This window comes from Acanthopagrus latus, chromosome 24, assembly GCF_904848185.1.
Source record: "Acanthopagrus latus isolate v.2019 chromosome 24, fAcaLat1.1, whole genome shotgun sequence".
Taxonomy (NCBI): Eukaryota; Metazoa; Chordata; class Actinopteri; order Spariformes; family Sparidae; genus Acanthopagrus; species Acanthopagrus latus.
The window spans coordinates 8,970,992-8,992,112 of record NC_051062.1 but is presented as its reverse complement, the minus strand read 5'-3'; the positions used below and the strand labels follow the sequence as shown (position 1 = coordinate 8,992,112).

General features: G+C 40.9%; 1 protein-coding gene across 15 annotated transcripts in view; it reads right to left on the bottom strand.

The window, feature by feature from the left end:
- dmd (dystrophin) overlaps positions 1 to 21,121 on the bottom strand; it is a 282,422-nt gene that overhangs the window by 115,313 nt on the left and 145,988 nt on the right. For all 15 annotated transcript variants that reach the window (XM_037091716.1, XM_037091705.1, XM_037091714.1 and 12 more), the window contains 9 exons: positions 20,997 to 21,098; positions 19,055 to 19,162; positions 18,771 to 18,950; positions 15,316 to 15,485; positions 13,052 to 13,175; positions 10,415 to 10,493; positions 8,393 to 8,505; positions 6,866 to 6,994; positions 2,826 to 3,018 (listed from right to left, as the gene is read on the bottom strand). In XM_037091716.1, coding sequence (XP_036947611.1) covers positions 2,826 to 3,018; positions 6,866 to 6,994; positions 8,393 to 8,505; positions 10,415 to 10,493; positions 13,052 to 13,175; positions 15,316 to 15,485; positions 18,771 to 18,950; positions 19,055 to 19,162; positions 20,997 to 21,098 — 1,198 coding nt within the window. The remainder of the gene's footprint in view (positions 1 to 2,825; positions 3,019 to 6,865; positions 6,995 to 8,392; positions 8,506 to 10,414; positions 10,494 to 13,051; positions 13,176 to 15,315; positions 15,486 to 18,770; positions 18,951 to 19,054; positions 19,163 to 20,996; positions 21,099 to 21,121) is intronic.

Sequence of the window (21,121 nt, the reverse complement as noted above, 5' to 3'; positions counted from 1 at the left end):
CTGCTGCTAACTTTTGCTAGCCGTGCCGCTGGTGCATCTATTTACTGATTTACGGATTGGCAGCGTGTTCGTGTTGATTTCTATCCGAACAGAGCAGTTAGGAGCTGGCTGCTTAGAATGCTAACTTCAGATTATAACACAGGGACATCTTTGAGATGATGTCAAATTTTAGGTAGTTATTTCTTAACATTCTGTTGATACCATTTGTTAATTTGTTAAGGTTTTAAACTAAAATTCTTACACATTTAGCTTTTAGAGAGTAGTACTTTCAGTTTAGACAAGTTTAATGCTGCCCTTGCTGCCCTTGCTGTAATGTTTTTACAGGCATGCCCTATCCAATTTGTCCACCATGGATCCTTGTCTCAAGAAATTCTATTCAGTTCTTTGTTGCTCAGTCTGAATATAAGGGCCACATAAAATGTCAGGTACATCTGGACTTTGGCCTTCCGTTCAAATATGTATTTGATGTCAGTGTAAAATTCTAATAATAAAACAGATCTCCATATGAAAATCCTCTTTTTTTTTGCCCTCTCTGCACTGACATCAGAGGTCAGTGTGGGCATTAATTAAGCACTGGAGCTGGCAGAGATTCAGTGTCTCACCCAAGGATGTGTCAACAAGGTAGATGTTTGTTACAGCGAGGTCAGCGGAGGCAGGTTTGCCTGGCAACCTGCGGTGCAATTAGTGCTACTGTGAGTGGTTTGCCTTGATTTTCAGCGGGTAAATAAAATAATAACTATAACATTATTGTAGCAGTGCAGCATAATAAGTGATGTTTTCTGGCAGATTGATTTATTAAACGACCCTCTACAAAGCAGCCTGCTGTGCCATAACAAATATGCTTAGTGGTGGTAATTGGAGAGCAGATGATATGGAAACAGTCCTGTATTCATCGCTGCATCTACCCACACTGACAGACGTAGCTGTAGGCTGCAGAGCTGTTTGCATGATCTTGACGCTTTTCGTTCCGTTTTCCAACAGCCAACAACAAGTGTCTGCGCTGAATGTCGGGTTGTTGCTGTTGTGGGTAGAGACATTTTCCACTTTAAAGCTGTCTGATACAGTGTGTGGGCTACAGCAGTCTGTCAAGGCTGACTTTCAGCAGTTGGGGAACTGAAGAGTCACTTTTATCCTTAAACGTTGGATCCAGAAACAGGCCCGGGAACTCTTTAAAAGTATGGAAGAAAGATGAAGATTAGGAACTGGAACTCCTTATTAATCTCAAAACACGTAAGAATTTCCAGTCCTGGTGTGATGAGAGGGCCCCTGGTGGTCTGCCAAAACTAAATTAGCAGTTTTTTTTTGTTAGAGGACATAAAAAAAGGACTGCCAACTTTCAGTTATGAAAGTCTGTTTCAGAAATGCTGTTTACTGGCAGGGAGAGATTGTTTTTTTCTAGGTTGATGCCATCTTGGTCACCTGTTACAGCTCCAACTCTGTTTGAACATGACTCCAAATAACTTTATCCCGCTGTAATTTAATCCATCAGGCAAGAGGAGGAAGAAACTGTTGTTCATTTTGGTGCACCAGTACATCATTTAGGAACACCTAACATTACATTTTATTGTAATTTCTGAACATACAATTTGCAAATGAGAACAAAATAATAGTAGTAAAACACTTATACAGGCTACATTTTATTAATCTGACATGCTTAATACTACATGTAGGTGCAACCAGTTTTATGTTTGTTTGCGTTGGGCTGCTTTTTAGCCGAATATGCGATCAAAATAATTGCACCCTGGAGCCCTGCTTTACACCCTGATATGAAAACCTAAATTAAGGATGTTCTGAGATGATCTAAAGGGCTGAGATGAAAGTTTACTGGGGCATTTTTATATATAATATGTATTGCTAGTATGGCCAGATGTTTGACCGGGGAACCGAAGTTGTCAAAAATGACCCGAATGATTGAAACAGTGCAGAGAAGGTACCCACTTGGCTCTATGATAGATAAAGCATGATAAAGTGCCCTCTATGGTGCCAGTGGACAAAACATGGTGGAGTTCCCTTTCTTCTCTACAGCACAACTTTCAGTGGACTGATACCCCCCGCATACATGTGGTGCCCTTTTTTTAATTTGCCCTCTGTCCCTAAAACGACCCGAGTCCACGCCTGCCATGCGGCATCATTAGTGAGTAACCCACTGAGCCCAAAAAATATAAAAACAACAGCCCACAGAACCAACAATTAATGACAAGGCAACATGCAGCAGCGAATAATCTCAGCAGAGCCGCTTTGAGCTTCAAAAATGGTTGTTTTGTGTCAGTTTCAGCTGCCTGTCGTTTCAAAAATATTCTGTACTTTGTTAAAACCAAAGAGAGTATGTTTAAATCCAACTCGGATTTTCCTCTCAAAGCAAGTCAACAAAGACGTCTTCTCCCTACAGGAAGCCCCACACAATATGGGAAATCATTGCAGGAAAAACTTTAATGCTCAGCTATAAAAAAACTACAACAAATCGATATTGCCAGGCAATTTAGTCTTCTTAAATGCATTAACATTACAGTTATATTGATCTGCTAAGAGGATAAGTGCTGAAGATAATATTCTGGCATCAATGAGTGCACACATATAACTACCTACCACATAAATGATAGAAAGGATGTCCAAATCTTTGAAAGTAAGACCCTTATTCTGAAAAATAATAATCTTCATGATGCATTACTTACTCTAACAATCTGTAGCCACCAGCTAATTAAACTGAGGGCACCTAAACGAAAGCGAGGGTCACGATGAGCAGTGGAGAGGTCGTGCCTTACGCTCAGCACTAAAGTAATTGCTGGGATTAGGTTTCTGCAGTGAATCAGCATCTCCTCTCTCACCCAGTTGTAGCTGCCTCTCCCGCGCCCTCAGATCCTCCAGGACCTTGTGGTAGTGCTCTTTGAAGGCACTGATGTCGGCGTCCAGGAAAGCTGAAGGGTCCTCCTCCCCCTCCTTCTCCTCCCTCAGCTCATTCAGACGCTTCTCCAGGAGGTCCACCTGGGGCTGCAGGGCGGCCAGGCGAGCCACCTCCTCCTGCCAGGACAAGGAGAAGAGGGAGGAAAGGGTCACATCAGGCCTCCGTTGTCGCCATGGAGATTTTGTGGTGAAAATAAATTTACTCCATATGTCTAATGAAAAAATCTGTGGGAAAGTATTGTGTTTTCATTTTTTGAGGTTCCACTCCATTTGCCATATGCTTAATCAATTCTATTTTACAGAAATGTTTAAATACACTCCCAACTGTTAATGAACAGGAAGCCAAGCAGGAAATTGGACCAGCTCAGCAAAACTGTAGCTGTGAAACTATTTCTCCTAAACATCAAATGATACAAAGAGAACAGAAAAATCACTGCTGTATCAGCACGGAGGAGAGCAGCTGAATTACTTTTTGCCACACTTTTCAACTTCTAGTTTGTGTTCACCACTGCGGGAAAAAAGGATTTTAAATAAGAATTCAAAAGCCACTTGTTCTGCTAAATGACTGAGGCTAAAGCTAATGGGTCCCAGGGAGAACGTGAGCATTTTTAGCAGCTGGTGATCCATGTGGACGACACTGAAATAAAGAGAGGGGCATCGGCAATGTACGTTTTAAGCGTAGAGCAAGTTAGTCTTAAGATTTTTAATATGATAAGAAAAAAATTTAACATCAAACTTTCAAATATAACCTTTGTTTATCTGCTTAGCTTACATTGTTGGTCTTTTTAAACAGTAACTTTAATGATAAGCACCAAGAGAAAAGTAAGCAGCAGATCATTTCATCCAAATTTAAAAACATAACGGATTTCGTTCTAAAATATTCAGAGACACTCTCTGATGTACTCTGGAAGTGTGTTTAATCGATTGTTAAATGCAGATGGTGGTTTGCATCAGATTGCGCTTTAATATTACGTATGTATGCCATTTTTAATCGCACTGTGTCCATCAGCCATCACACAGGTGGAACTGAGCAAAAGGTGTTTGAATATGTTCCAGGAGCCTTATCTTTACACTCAAAGACTGACGTTTGTTCTTTAAAGTGGGTTAATCTGCATACATCCACTGACAGCTGTAAAGTTAAATGTTATCAGCTGCCTGTACAGAGTGGCGTTATCGGCAAAATGGTCCGTTACAGACTGAGGAGGTGGGCCTGATTAAAACCAAGAAGCTTTATGGGTTGTATGTATAGCAGATGTGTAAATTACTGATATCATGAACTCTGATCAGAGCTAAGCAGACCTGGACTCTGAGTCTGTAATAAAGTTTTAATGGAGTTAGATTTTATTTCAGATCACTGCTGTTTCAGTTCACCTTTGAAGTCCATCAGCCTACAGATGGATCAACAGACAGTTCTCTGAGAAACACAGTTCTGTACTATCTTGAATGTAACAACATGGCGACCATACGTATCCCATTTGTTCTTCCAGCGCTGCTCTCATGTCTTGATGCTAATTATGGAGCATATATTTTTTTTTGCCTGCATATTTGCACCAACTTGCTGCTGCCTCTTAATGTATAACCCAACCTACCTCAATGCCACACTGCACCGCATGTAAATACTATAAATATCTTACTTTGTTCATTTAGTCTGTTTATTCTTTCTGACTAGTTTGTGTCTGTGTACCACTACTCCATGTGCCTTTAATTCCCCCCAGGGACAAATGAAGGTTTTTTTAGTTGAATTGAATTGATGTAACTCATTGTCACTATGACAGTAGAAAATAGAGCATGTTAGATTTAACATTTACATTTAGATTTAACATTAGATTTAGGTTCAACTTTTAGATTTACATTCAACATTTAGATTTAGATTTAGATTTAGATTTAGATTTAGATTTAGATTTAGATTTAGCATTAGAAAACACATTTAACTTTTACCAATTAAATCTCAAATGTGGAAAAAAACAAGCTTAAACTGAAACTATATTAGTGTTAAAACTGCAGTCAAATGAACAGTGTGGCTCTTTGATATGTTTTTAATAGTATCTGAATAACAATGGGGCTCAGTGGCACAGAAGAAGAAGACATCAGGCTTGAGATACACACTCACATTAGATTTGTTAACAATTAGGAAAAAATAAATGTCAAACAATGAATAATGTTATTATAATATAATCATTTCAACTAGAGTTGTTGGTGAGTTGCATGATTGAGAAGCTCAGGCAGGTTAATATTCACTGAACCCTCCTGGAGTGAAGGCTTTGAACGCAGCTCGGTCTTATCCCTTGTAACACACAGTGAGTTAACACTCTTGCCTCAAGCCAAGAGACACACTCCTTATTCATGAGTAATGTTGGAAAACACCAGCATTTATAACCTCGACAGAATACATTTTCATAAGCTAACAGTTGGCGGCATGATTCGCCACAGGGAAGGTCGCTTTAAAAGTTTCAGTAAATATTTTATTTTCTCTGAAGTCTTTCCTGTTTAATATAAAGATGGGAACTCAGAAAGTATTTATGTGTGGGAGCGAGTGTGCGTTTCTCCGTTCGTGTCTACGTGTGGGCAAGTGGAAAATGCGTGGGCGCACTTCTGAGGGAAACCTTGTTTGTGTGAATCTGTTTGCAGGGGTAGCTATATCTTCGAAGAAAAATCAAATTTCAGAACTCTTCGATCTCTTTTTTATCCCCCAGTTTTATCTGTTAATTTCTCTCTCCTCCTCCTTCCTTTGTCTCTTATTATTTCTATCTCTCTTTGAAAGTTGCCATTTCCCCATCCCTCCCTATCTTCATTCCCTTGCATCTGTGGAGTTTGCTCCTCTCTATACCTTCCTACCTTAAGTCCTTTCCGTCACTATAATTACACCTCTCCTTCTCCCACTCTCCTTTTAGAAGTTTGTTTTTCCAGAGGTGCCTGACACTTCTCCTCTTGTTTTTAACGGGATTGAATTAACCTGTTTGTGTGTGTTTCATGAAGGTCAATACCCCTGTTCTTTAAGCCACCGACTTATTTATAGACACATTAGGCACTGTTAACACCTAATTACCTATTAGGAATTCATTTTTGCAGTGTACCCAAGGATGTATAGAAAAACTTCAGTGGGTTACTTTGAAACTGAGTGAAACTCAAAAGCAAGTCTGGAGTTATTAGAAGTGTCCCTTTCTACAATTTCGAGTTTATCTGCAATAGACATCAGTAGTAATGCTATCATCAGGAGTTGCAAGCCATACTGGCTCTAAAAATGTATGTATCATGGCTTTGCCTTAAGACTACACTGAGGAATGGCAAGAAAGACACAAAGACTGACACTCCCACGCCCCACAGCTTAAAGGAATAGCTGGACATTTTGGGAAATGAAGCTAGAGCCCGGAGACTAGCGTAGCATAGCATAGCAACTAGGCTAAGCTAAAACAGCTAGCCTAAAGTTTAAAAGTTTCAAAACACAGCAGCTTTAAATCTTATTTACTTGCACATTACATCTGGTTTGTTTAGACTGTACACCAAAAGAAAGGTAAGAAAAGAACAGAGACACGCTAGCATTCCCCCCCGCTTCTGCTAAGCTTAATGCTTTCTAGCTCAACTATTGTACTATTTAGCTCAAAGACAAATCTTTGCACAGTTTCTACCAGAACTTACAACACGTTAGAGGCTATAGTGTCTTAACAAGCACCTGTTATGTAAGAACAAGTGTGTTTTCGAGGGTCTAATGGGAAAATGAGGAAGAAGCACATTTCATTTAGTCTGTGTTGAATACTTACAGAAAAGAGCTGTGACAAACAGATGCATGAAAAGAGAAGCCCAACAAATAAGCAAATGATATGAAGAAGAAAATGAAGAAAATAGCGCAAACAAATAATATACAGAAAAAAAACCAAATGGATTTCATGTGTATGCAAAAAAATAATGGATGCACATGTAAAAGTGGCCTTATATACTGTTTATAATGGTTAACCCTGAAACTCACTCGGCATCGGTCCAGCTGCACTCTGAGTGGTTCTGGTTCAGATGCCGGAGGCGCCTGGACTTTGAGCCAGTTCTCACTGTTGTCCACAGCCTGCTCACACTGCTCATACAAGCTGTAAAAGGCCAGTACCTGCAGGATACACACACACACAGACAACAGAATGTGAATTAAAGGTCGAGAAAAGCCTCCATCAGATTCCCACATAGACACAAGCAGAATGCCCACGCAACATCTGTCTTCTGTCAACAAACTCTTTCCTGGTTTGCAGATGAGCTGCATGATGAGCCGGACTGACCAGATTCTAATCACACCTGATCAGACTGAAATTCTCACTTTTCTCACCAGATGGTTATTTTGTCCTTTCGAGATTACGCATAGTAAAAATAGTGCTTTTCACCTGCCTATTGAAAGTCTTAAGTGACAATATGACGTGCATAATGTGTTTGTGGTAGAAAAACAAACAGAAACATGGTTATATAGAGCGTGGCATCCACAATATATGAAAAAATCTGAACCAGAATTCCCATTCAATTCCCATTTAATGCAGTCACATGTTTAATAATGCACCAGGTCAGAGGGTTCCTAGTATCATTTGCAGCATTAGTTATCTCTGAGATCCAAGCAAAATTGTCACTGTGACTAAATTATCTCAAATTGAATCAAATTATGATTATCATATTCATTATGTAGAATGGCCCATTTCAGAAAAATACATATTACTGTCATGGTTTGGGTTTTTGTTTAACTTTCCACTTCCGGTCTTTGTCCTTTTCTCGCCCTTTTTCTCTGCACACTGTCATGATTTGGGGTTTTTGATTTAGTTGTGTCCCGTTTTATTTTGTAGATTCTATCCTTGTGTGACATGTTTTACTTCTCTCCTCCTGTCTTTGTGTTTTTCCTGCCATTTCCAAATGTACAACTGTGTTTCATTAGTTAATCAGTTCCTGTGTTTGGGTCCATTTTTTAACATAACCACATCTATCGATTATAATTAGTAATGTATTCATTTGTTACAGCTGGTAAAAGGGGGCTAATATCCTACCGAGTAGCTCCGAAGGTATACATCATAAATCATTAGTTGAATCTATATACAGTTCTACACATAATCGTACTCAAGTAAATGTTGTCAATTGCCAGTCTGCAATCATGAAAATGAATGGAGCTGGTCTGAGAAAATAACCCTGATGATGTCATCAGGGGTGTTCAAGGATCCAGTGGTTTCAGAGCTACTCAGGAGTAAAACAATGGGACATTTCAGTCTCTGCTTCACATATTTTGACTATTCTTTATCAGAACTGTCTCTTGCGAGTCCCTCAAAGTCATGAAAATCCAATAGCAAATTCTTGGTTTAATTATCACTGATACAGCAAACATACAGTATAGCCTTCATAGTTATCATTAAAGTTAAGCACAAGATGACATAACTCTGAACTTGGTGAGACAGCTAAATTGCAGTCTGCTATGGTTATAGCCTGTCATTAATGAGAAACAGGGTAGACATGTTGGTACATGTGTGCATGTTGGTACCTTCGCCTGGTAAGCCAGCCACGCCAGCCTGTCTGACAACAGGGCACAAAATCCCACCCAGCGCTGGTTCAGCTGCTCCGCCGCCTGGGCAATGTCATCAGCACGACTCCCCTCTGGAGGGGGCAGACAGAGACAGAGAGGGGGCTGTCACACACAGACACACATACACAGTAATAATTCACACGGGCACGACTGGTCTCTCTGTGGGGGGACGGACATAAATACACACTATCCATGCACACAAAATACGGGGAATGTCATCTGTAGGAGAGTTGAGGCGAGTCATCAATATTCTGAACAAAATATGAGCTCCGAAAAGCTGTTTGTGTGCCTGCCCACTGAGCACACATGCCTCACTGTGCATCACACTCTCCACTGACTGAGTTTTTTTTTAAATGCAAATAGCCAATTTAAAGAGCACGTAAAAACTCCAGTTCCCAGAAAATGAAAAACCTCCAAGAGGTTCCAGGAGGGAAAAAAAATCAATGCTAAAGTTGTGCAAAGACGGATTCACACTCCTGTCTCTGAAAGGGCACAGTGGACACCATTGGCATGATGCATCCTGGCTCACATGTCTCATCTGGCACGCAAACGGGCTCAAGATTGCTCCTTCTTCCCGTATTCGTGCCTCAATTACAGCCCAGTTCCATTTACATGTGACAAACCCGGCTGATGCTGTTTTCCATCACAGCTTGCAAAGGAAACATCAGCACAAGCTTGATAATGGATAAGGGGCATTATATGTGACCCAGGAAGTGAAGGAGGCCGAGGTTAAAGACAGAATGCACTTGTAACAATAGATGCCCTTCTACAGTACATTTTCTCTTTTTGTTAATAAACCAACATGAAAAGCCAGACAATTAACTTTTTCTTGTAATAATATATCAACCAAGTTCTTTTCCAAAAAGAGCAAGTTGTAGTTTTTTATGTGGGTTTATGTGCTGGACATGGTCAGGCTGGCCGTTTCTTTTATGTTTCTCCCACTTTTTATGCTAAGCTAATTTAGCCAGTTGCAATGTGAGATCTTCTCACCTTGCTCTGTCTAGCTATTCCTTTCAAGGATGCAATATGTAAGAAATAGTCCCATGTAAAACTCCAAACTATTAGTGAGCAGCATATTACCAGAGTAACTGCTAACTGCTGCTAACTTTCTATTAATAATGTATCTAACTTTAAGAATACATGCATATTGCAACTTTAAAGGTACACATGATAGATGAGGGCTGATTAGAAGTAATAGCTATGGAACATTTTAACTAATTAATCTTAATAATGAGTAATAAGTTAGGTGATGAAATTAGTTTTCAGAGAGTAACATCTTCTGAGAAATTGAATGAACTTTTTAAGTCGCTTGCCCAACAAGATACATTGTTCGACCAACTTTTAAAATAAATATATAATAAGTAAACAAATAAAAACATTCTGAAGTGGGAACCAATGGTCTTTGGGCTGAAAGACAAGGAAACCTGAAAGTACTGTGAAACAGACAAACACATTGTGGCTTCTGGTCTTTTCAAGCGATCTGTTAACTATGTTATAAATATAGAACAACTCCAGTCTCATCCTTCATTTGTTTGATTTAAAGTGCTGGTTTGTTCATTTGAACATAAAAATTCTCACATTTCTCGAGTCATGGTGTAATGTTCATGGAGCTGTATTCATTCTCCAGGGCTGAACCACATTGCTTCACATCATGTGGCAGTAAGTTATATAATGTCCTGGCATGTGTTCCTTGAATGGTGTTCAAAGCCGGAGCCGGAATGAATGAAGAAAAGTGAAAAGTATAAATTGAGTGTTTCTGTGCTTTCAGAGGCCCCAACAATTGCACAAGGACAGAGGAGAGGACGGACGAGAAGAAACATCTCTCTCTGTCTGTTCCTCTCTCTATCAGTGTTTCTATGGAGACAAGGCGAGAGGGTGGGACAGGTGGAGGCGTTGCCATGGGGACAGACAGGGTGTGCGTGCATGTGTTTGTATGCATGTGAATGAGTGTGTGCGTTTGTGTGCGAGCGTGCATGTTACCCTGCTCGACCAGGGTCTGCGCCGTGCGTGTCGCCTCCTGAAGCTTTCGGTACTTCTCCGGCCGCTCTCGCTCTATCGCCTATGGCAAAGAGAAGGAGAGGTGGTGAGGGAGAGCGAGAGACAGGAAGTGAAAGGACAGGAGACAGACAAGGAGAGGCAGGGGAGACATCAGGAGAATTATTATTTATTACAAAGAAAGATTAAAACTCCCTCCAAAAATCAATGTCTAATATTTCCACGGAATATGAGGTCCTGTAGCTTTCATCCACCTCTGATCTTATTCCTGCGGCGACATTTAGGACAACCTGAGCCTGTCTGGTCTAATATGGTCTGGGTTGAGGATAACGGAGGGGCCATTCATCATTCTAAAGTGGGGAGGTTTTAATATTACAGCAGGAAATTGTTTCTATTTTTGGTAAAAGGAATAGTTCAACCAATATAGGCAAGGTTAAATAACAACAGAGTCATGTTAGACACAACACTTGCTTACTTTTTAACAGAAATAACATTTTTCCAGTCATGTCTTCTTTGTCAAACTTTGTCAACAAATCTCCACAGTTCATGAAGAATTTTAACAGTTAAACCTACCTGTAAATGGAGGACTATAAGACTTTTATTTTTAAAACCCAGAGTAATTGCTGAGATTCACTCAAAGTAGCTTCAGATTGTTTGAGGAGAAAGATAACATAGAATATCTGGATTAAATGATGTGTAAGTTGACATTATTCTAAACTCCTCAAGAAGAAAAGTGAACACAGTTGGGGTTAAGAGTTGGCAGGAAATGGGGAAGTGGGAAAATTCTAAATGAAGGCCTGTCTCTTATATAACCCCAAATAAAATCAGTTTATTCTGCTCCTAGCCTTTAATCTGTTTAACTGTCTCCTAAGAATTATGCAAATGAGACATAATGTGTAAATTAAATATAATGTGTGAGCTTAAAGGCCTTTGTGAACCAAGTCTGTTTTATTCATATGCGTCTTTTCACAACTGAAACTTGCACACTGAGTCCGATGGCGTTTTTCGGTGCATTGCGAGAATACAAAATGTAATCGTCAAGCTGTGAAGATGAGTTTGTGGTTCTCTCACTTCTTGAAAAAAAAAACAAAAAAAACAAACAAAATACCAGTCGTCCATCCACACCTGAACACAAGACAAGTATCGGTCAGCCTTTATAAAACGATTTAGCCTCAACTTTGCCCTGCAGTCGAGAGATCCGACACCGTCATCCTGTGAATGGGATCAAATTCAGACTAACTTTGCCTCCTAATGTGCTGTTCTGGAAGAATTTAATGCTGTTTCTTATATAAGCTGCTGCAGAGCGCTGAGCTGACAGATAAAGCCGAAGAGGCAACCAACATCAGAGGCGATGTCGAACAATCTGCCTACATACATTTAATCACTTTGCATTTATTACCATGCACCATTTGTGATGCCAGGAGTTGTGTTTACATCTCGCTCACAAACAGTGCTTAAAGGATTCATACATTGTTTATGCGGGTTATGGTGTCGAACTCATGTATTATGAATGATCTGTTAGTTATTGTAAAGGCTGGCTTATAGTCACATCAGTTTGTGTCGGGCTTAATCTACAGACCAAGTTGTTTATCTAGGGCCACCATGCAGCCAGCCCATTGTGCGAGCATTATCTACTCAGCAGTGTTTCGTATTTATTATGAGCATGTTCATACAAGTGGATGGACTATATATAAATCATCTGCTGCCTCTAATTTAAAATTGGAGCAATTGGAAGTGATTTGTGTCTATAACAAGGCTGGGTTAAATATAGTGTGCTGAGTGAGTTATTATGGTGTTTAAATGTAATGTTAATGTTAATTCTGAGGAAATGTCATTATTCTTAATTTGGTTCATGTAAAGCTGGTCTAACTAATACATTTTATAAGAAGAGTGGGGCGATTTGCTGTGTATAGAGTGAAAGGGTCACTACACATGATGAAGCCATATTAGTGTTTTCCCTACCTCTGCAGTTCCACTCCACTTTTTAGCCTCTTTCAGCCATTTGTTCTGGTTTTACGGCCCACAACTTCACTGCCTTGGTTGACTCGCGCCGCTCTCATCAACCTCAAGTTAGCAATTTTTACTGTAAAAGTTTCAAAAGCCCAGAGTACACTACTTGCCTGGCACTAAACCAGTGTTGCTAACTTAGATTTAATGATTTCTAACACCCCTTTTGTGACTTTTGACAACTTTTTGGCCAGACTTTCCTCTCCTCTCCCTGCATGGACTGACTGTGTGCAGCGAGTTCTGTGAACTAATCGGCAGCCAGACGGAGACAGGAATGAGCTGTGAATGTGTGAACCTAAGGACCAGACACTAATCCCCAACTGACCATATCCACACACCAAGCCATTTTCCACTGACGTCACGCTCAGGGTGGGAAGCTCAATTGTGCGACTGCTGTGTTCCAGCTTCCTAAGACATACATCAGCACTGTCCTTTATGCATAATCACAGTTCAGAATGTCCTCACAGGTATGATTGCTGTAGGAAAGCTAAAATTCAATCTGTTTCTAACTGTGTGATGGAACCTTGTTATTTCAGCGTCACAGGTCTCGGCAGATTAAGCTCCACGGGGCGTCACACACTCTCACACCAGCTCGCGCACACACAGTGTTTTTACCTGAACTTTGTCGTGCAGCTCCTGGATGCTACCGTCTTTGCGTGAGACGGAGAACTCGGGGCTCTGTAGGATGGCCTCGCCGCGGGTCATGTAGCTGTGGACCTCTGTGAAGTCCACGTCAAACCTGAGGAGACACACACACACACACACACACACACACGTACTTGACAATGTTACCTGTGCTGCACAAAAAGTATACTTCCAACATCCACTGATGTTAGTTATTTCTGTGAACTACCCATAAATCCATATGAATTAATCAAAACTACTCACAGGGACATTTTATTCTAACATAACCTACAAATTACACATTTAAAGTTATCTAAGTAATCACTAAAAACTAAGATACCTGCAGGGGTGGAAGTATTCTGATCTATCACTGAAGAGAGTAGAGAGTCCAGAGGCTTATACTGAAGCAGCAGGGTCTAAAATATTCTGACCTCAGTGACTGCAGTAGCTGGTGCTAATGTCGCAGGTAGCACTGAGATGATGAAATACGATGCTGCAAGCTCAAGATCCATGAGGTCTCAAAAACTCCAAAGTGGTTTATAATAATCTGGGAAGGATTTAATTACTGTGGCCATCCTTGCATGTATTTGATTGGCCAACACAAAATCCTGCCAGATGACAGATTTTATTCTTTTTTTTTTCCCTAAAAACACTTCATCCTACATTTCCCATAATCCAACTAAATTGCTTCTTTTCGTTTGCCTGGTAAACGCTCAAATCGTTCAAACCCCATTCCTCCAATTTGTATAAAAGGTTTTCTGTTTGAAGTCCTCAAACAGAACCTGAGGTAACCCTGATGACCGCGCTCAGACGTCACTGGTAACTCATGCAACACCGTGCAACTGTTTTCACTGGGTGACTAAAACTCCTTCTGATGAGTAAGCTGGACTTAAAATGTCAAATCTGCCCAGTGCCACTTGAAATAAAATCACTGAAAGCTTAATTTTTAAGGTAGGGTAAGTAAGGTAAGTATTGTAAAACTGCAATGATGCAGTTAATAGCTTTGAGCAAATACTCAGCTGATGGGTACAGATAATGTATTTTTTCTGAGAATGTGTATCATCAAGTAAAATGTGTCAATATCTGCACTCGTCATAAAGGAAAATCCTCAGCTGACTGAACTTTATTCATCAAATTTGATAAAAATAAATAAATCAAAACCCACTTCCTATTCATGCTGCACAGAGCACATATTAGCACACAGATAATTTTGTTGCTTGAACAGATACAAATAATTGTGTACTCGCTCATCCCCAGGTCACTAAAATGTTCATATTGTATGCCAGTCTTGAGCTTTGTGTCCTTGGTCCCTGGTCTTGAAAGTGACTGGAACAGCAGCTACCAAAATGTGAAAAATGAGCTAACCACATGAAATATAACATATTGATTAGTGAACTTTAAAGGTTAACTTTGTTTTCTTACCTTTGGACAGAGCCAAGCTAGCTGTTTCTGTCTACTTTTGATCTTTATACTGAGCTAAACTAAAGTAACTCCCGACTCCTCGATTGCCTCGATTCCACTGCAAACATGACCTTTAATCCAATTGCAGGGTGTCACAATGTGATGGCGCTTCCCTCACAAAAAAACATACATTACAAAACATTTATTCTAAAGCTTTAGTTAGTTTAGTTCAAAATGTTCTTCCCCCAAACTGCATGTAGCGCACAGACATGAGATTGGCATCCATTTTCTGAGATAATTTGTTTAATTCCCAAAATGCTGAAGAATTCCGTCAGATTTGTATGTAAATTCCTGGTTTTGAAATTGAGTTGGAATTACAGCAACCAATTGAAAATACTCTGTAGTATAAAGTAAATAAATTGGAAATACTGTAGTAAAAGTAAAGCGAAAGTTCCTAAAACTGTATTAAAGTTTTTGGATAAATGTGCTGAGTGACTTTCCACCACTGCGCAACAGATCCTCTGCTCAGGTTACTTGCTGCTCTACACGCTATGAGATGACTTTCAGAATTTCCTACTTCACTACTATCATGGCTGGACTCCATTATCACGATCACAGATACTCATTATCAGTATCTGCAGCGTTTCATCACCTACCTGCTGAGAAAGGACAGCAGAAAGGGGTGCATGAAACTGAACATTCACACAAGTTAGAGAAGAGGCTTTTGATGTTATGAAACTAATTATGATTCAAAGGAGACCTCACACGGGCAGCACACACACCCTCACACGCATACACACACACACACACACACACACACACACACACACACACACACACACACACTCACACACCTCTTCCTGAGTTCAGAATCCACCACGACTTGTCTCTTCTTCTGTGGTGGCGGCGACTCTCGGGTCTGGCGCATGGCTGACACCTTCTCCCTCGTCGTCACCTTGGTAACGGTCGCCGTGACAGAGTGGGTCAGCTCGGACTGCTGGGCCGCGGTGACAGCGGTGGAGAGCTGAGGGTGCACACGCATCAACACACACACACAAAAAATAAATTTAGACAAGCTGCACACAACAGCCGGCGCTACATCAGTTTACAAGGATCTGTCAAAATCATACAGATCCCAAATCACCACTTAACACACTCTCACATCTGTCTGAGTGCGTGCACACACACACACACACACGCACACGTACACACACACACACACACACACTCAGAGTGCAATGGTGTCCTTGAGAGGCGATGAGTCAAAGATCTGTTACATCAATCACACATTACCGCAACAAAAATATAAGCAAGGGTGTGTTCTGTGATGAGTATGAGTTTGTGTGTGTGTGCGTGTCAGTGAGTGTGTATAAGCATAGCAGCGGTGAGATGCTGTCTGAGCAGCGATTTGGGATTTCTGTGACTCTGACAGATTGTAACTGCACAATAGGAAGAGTGGGAATAAGAGATGTTGTTTTTAAAAAAAGGTGTGTGTTGATTCTCACTCTGACCACTGTTTTGTTTTCTGATTAACTGTGTGTGTGTGTGTGTGTGTGTGTGTGCGCACGCGCAGGTTTGTTTCAGCAGGGATGAGCCTAATAACAGTTAAGCAGCGAGTTCAACTACTAGGATAGCCTTGCTACCATGGAAACGTATGTGTGTGTGTGTGTGTGTGTGTGTGTGTGTGTGTGTGTGCCTGCAGAGGTCAACCTACTAATTATCCAACTGATTATAATGGACAAGTAATCGAGAGACGGACAGAGGGAGAGTGGAAGACAGATGGTGTAAGTACTCCAGCACATATTTGTTTTCAGTTAATTGTTTATCACGTTATATTTGTTTAAGTATTCATTATAAAACCACACACGTTCGCCCAGGTAAGCTTTATTTTGTTGGCTTTTAAGTCCTCAAACACAGCTGGATATATTTGGATTTAACAGTGCCCCCGGGTGAAGGAGTGAAGGAACAACATGGTGCCCATAAGATGCAGAGAAGTCTGCAAAACTTTGGACTGAAACAAAACTTTAAGCATATAACATCTTGTTGTTGGTGTAAAGTTGGTAAGGGACTGGATGGATGTTACAATGTATCTTTAAATAAACATACAGTACATACTTTTACAAAAGGCTCAGTAATTCCCTCAAACAACTGGGCACTGTAGTTTTTAACAGCTGTTTCTCAAACTGGAGGAAATGATGCAATCATTAGGGACCACTGTCAGCGATGGAATTTTTTATGAATTGTTTATGGATAATAGTATCTTGAAGCCAAGAATCATGTGACACTTTACATAAACTACATCTGTATCATACACTTGGTACATGATAACATATATATCATGTTATATCAAAAATGTCCATCTTTTGAGACTTTTAAGGCTGCAGTGGATGTTAATGGACGCTTCTGTCCTGCTTTAGCCTCACACCTTGTGTTGAAAGGAAAAGTTTGACTTTCCTAAAGGAGAAAGTGCTGCCTGAGTGGAAGCACTTCAGGACACAAAGGTTCTTTTATAAACTTATAAATAATTCCAATAATTTACTTGACGCCCGGTGTTGAAGCTCTCCAGAGGGCTTAAAGGAGGAAACATTACAGTGCAGTCTCTTTATCTGCAAAATTCCTAAAAATGTCTTCATCAATGGCACTATGTCTTCATCTCATCGCCTGTCAGCGAGCACAAATGTGACAACAGAGATAAAGACAGAGAGGATTGTGTAGTTACAGACGCGAGGGAGCAGCAGGGGGAGAGCAATCGAACGTCTTCAGAAAAGAGCTCATGGAGAGTGATAATTGTACGACGGCGCTGATTGAAAGTGCCTCCTTCATCAGGGTGTGTTTGCTCGCACAAGTGTCGGTCCTGATTCCATCTTTGCCTCCTCAATATTCTCCACTACTGTGTCACATAAACCTCTCTGGGTGTTCGATGAGCTCCGTCGCCCAGTTAATCCATTGATGTTCTCCGTCCCTCGGACCAAACATTTGCAACTGCCAGGACTCTGTTTCATTACGATTGCGTTCTTTAAGCAGGACAAATCTGAGCCCAGTGCGTCCAGATGCAACAAGGATTTCATCTGTACAGCTCCAAACCAAAATAGTCCAGTTCTTGCAAACCAGTAAGAGCGAACTGGCTGTTTTATTTAGGAGAAGAGGACACGACTTGTCTGATTAAAGAAGTATTGTGGCTTCATTTTTGATGAACTGCTATATTTTAATCAGTGTTTCCTTTTTTAATCTTAGTCCCTGAGTTGCGACTTCCTGCTGGTTTTCATTCCACTATCTAATCACACACACTGATTACGAACCGGGACACTGAGTGAAATGAAGTGCAATCAGTTCGATGTCAGGACGGAGAAGCAGACGAGAGGCCTAAAGCTGACAGACTCTAACCTGGTTACACTAAAGGCTAAAGCAAAAAGCATCATATTGGTTGGCTACACTTACTTTACCTGATAAGTTAAGTTAAATTCATGGGCTTTGTACATGTTTGATTCACTCATATTATCCTTTTTTTTGCAAGGTTTATTTCTAATGACTGGTTTAACCTTTCTGGGGAATATGAGTATCTACTTTTTCGTCTATTAGCTTTGGTAATAGAAGACTGGAAAGGGGGGAATAAGTTAGCCTTTTTTTAAGTTTATTTCACATTTCAATCTGCATTCACTAATCAAAATGTGGTATCTAATTTCTTTTTGTACATTTTACGGGAACTGGGCTGGAACTATTTCTTGGCAGGGTGCAGTGACCTCTGCTGGCTGCCCGGCAAACTCACGGTGACAAGCAGTATTGTGAAAGTTGCTTAAAAATACTTCTGTTGTGTGGAGAATTTGATTAGTGGCATTGGTTACTTTAAAGGAATAGGTTACCTTTTGGGGGAATGACATACCCTCTTTTTTGTCATTAGATTATCTTAGCATAAAATTTCAATCTGTATACCAGAACCTTCACTAATTAACACGGTGACCTCCGCTGTTTGCCTGGCAAATTAAACATTGTGGTATAGCATCAACCAGCTTACAGTTTGGAGGGATTTATTGGCCATCAATCACAGTTGCTAACTTTATACTCAACTCCTCAACCTCGACGTAGCCTTCCCAGTTGCTACAGTTAGCATGCTAGCTCTAAGAGGACACAACAAACAGCCATGCAAGTCAACTCTGGAGTTAATGGGAACAGGGGTGAACTAAGTCCAGGAATGTAACCTCAGTCTGATGGACTGAAGCTGCTCAGTGTTGCGATTTCTTTGGTTTTGGACACCAAAATACTTATATCAACCTGGAACATGATAAATCAAAGGTGAGCCTGTGTGGTTTACCTGCGAGCTGCTCATCTCCAGACTCTGGATCAGTCGGTCCCAGCGCTGGGCGAAGCTGTCCAGTCTGGCCTCCAGTTTGCTGGCCACCTCTTTGTTCTTGACGCTGGACAGCAGGTCCTGACTCATGGAGCACAGCTTGTCCATGGTGGGACGCTTCACCTCCAGCTCCGCCTTCACCGTCTGGTGAAACATACATAGAAAGATACACAAACACACACGTTAGATATGTTTCTTTCTGTAAGTTCATCCTTCTTGATGAATGAAAAACAGATCTGTTGACTCACAGCGAGACGGCGGAGGCAGGCCACCATCTCTGCCTGGTCCTTCAAGTTGGAGGTCTTTATGGAGCGAACCAGCTCCTCCTTCTGAGTCAGCCAGGAGTCAAATAAACACTGTGAGGAGAGGAGAGGAGAGGAAAGGAGAGGAGGGGAGGTGAAGAGTGAAGAAAAGAGGACAGAGGAAAGGGAAGGAAAGGAATGGAAAGGAAAAGAAAGGAAAGGAGATAAACAGAGGAAACACAGGAGGTGAGAAGAGAGCGAAAGGGATGAATAGAAGGAAAGGAGTGAAAAGAAGCAGAAAAGGTGAGGGGTGAGAAGAGGAAGGTGAGGAGAGATACATAGAAATAGAAAGAGGAGAGAAGAAAAGGTGGAGGGAGAAGAGAGGGCAAACGAGGAGGCAGGAGGAGAGAGAAATGTTATGATGTGGAAGGAGGTGCACTTGAAGCCATTGTCTGGTGTTGCTCCTGACTGCAGCCTCCTCCTCGGGCCGATCGTCTGTGACAGCATCTCTGCCTCTGCCTGGGATCACTACGTAACTATTTCTGTCATCAGCGTACGGACAGTTCATCTGCAACCGGAGCCCGCGGTGCTACTTGAACAAGCATTTAGTCAGAGAACGTGGGGAAAAATTGAATTCAGTGTATTTCCTGATGTTGTGAATAATTAATCAAATTAAATCTGGTTCTTATGGATGTCTGGGAGCCATCGTGGCCGATGATCCCTCATTATAAACCACATTGGAGTGAGGTTGTTTCACGATGAAGCTGTACTTATGTGAGCAATCACACTTCATTAAATGGGGCCCTGATGTCTTTAGTCACTAATTTGATCGCATTAAGCAGAGGTACAATGTAAATATATGCAGTATAAACGAGGACTTTTAAAAGGTAAGGCTCCAGCAAACAAACACAAAATGATCTAGACTTTATTATGGTGTTACTGGATAAAAAATATCAGCAGAACAATCTCTTATAATGCCACTACTTTGTGCCTCTTAACGATAAATAGCAACAAGGATACGACGCCAGCGTGAGAGCCTTAAAGCGTCTATAAACAAAGGGCGAAGACGACCCCCGAGGGCGGCGATGCAAATCCAGTTTACGGCTCCTAATTAAGACTGATCAGTTAATCGCGTTTAATCCAGTGTTGTGATTTCGGCTTCCTCAAATATTAATCACAGAACACAAGCAAATCGGATATACCGAACACATCTAATTTCCTTCATGACAGTCGCCGCGTCTGAAAATATCAACCGCAGACAGAGTCAATATGTCATCTCTAATAGGAGAGTCACTAAAAAAGGGCATCTAATTAATAATTCCAATCAAAATATAATCTTACAGGGTAAATAAAGTCCTATCTCATATGAAGGTGAAGGATCACGATGTTCCAGTGCTCTATTTATTGATATTTTTGCTGTTGCATCACATGTAACAGATAAATGTGACTGTTTTGAGGTTGTTGTTGTTCCTAACTGTAGCGTTAGCTTCCGTTAGCTCCAGAAATGTCTACTCTAAGTCACATTTCATAAATTAATGAATTCCTACATTAATTTTCATTTTCCATTTGGTGTATTTAATGGCAAATTTATTTTTTTTATGTATGTCTGTTTTTGGCAGACTGAGATATTTAATCAACTATTTCATGGATTATCAGGAAATTTAGCGCAACTTCCTGATCTTTGTGAACTTTCTCCTGACTTTTTCCCCTTACAAGGGGGGAGTAAGGGGGAGTAAGGGGAACATCATTTTAGAGCTAACTTCCCTCTTTTATTCAAACTATCCTCCCATGAATATGAAGTCTGTGTCAGCTTTAAGTGTCCCTTAAAGCCTTCAGGATGTGGGAGCAGACACGATCCGGATGATCTAATCTCATTATACATTCGGCAGATACGGCTGTGATCCTGCCCTGGCTTCTCACACACACACACACACACACACACACACACCTGTTCATTAGTGAAGTGCTGCCATTTCAGTAAAATCTCCTGAAGCAGAATCCAGCGCTCTTCTGTCCATCGACAAATGGCTGCCCAGCGGTCACCTAGCACCTGCACACACACACACACACAAA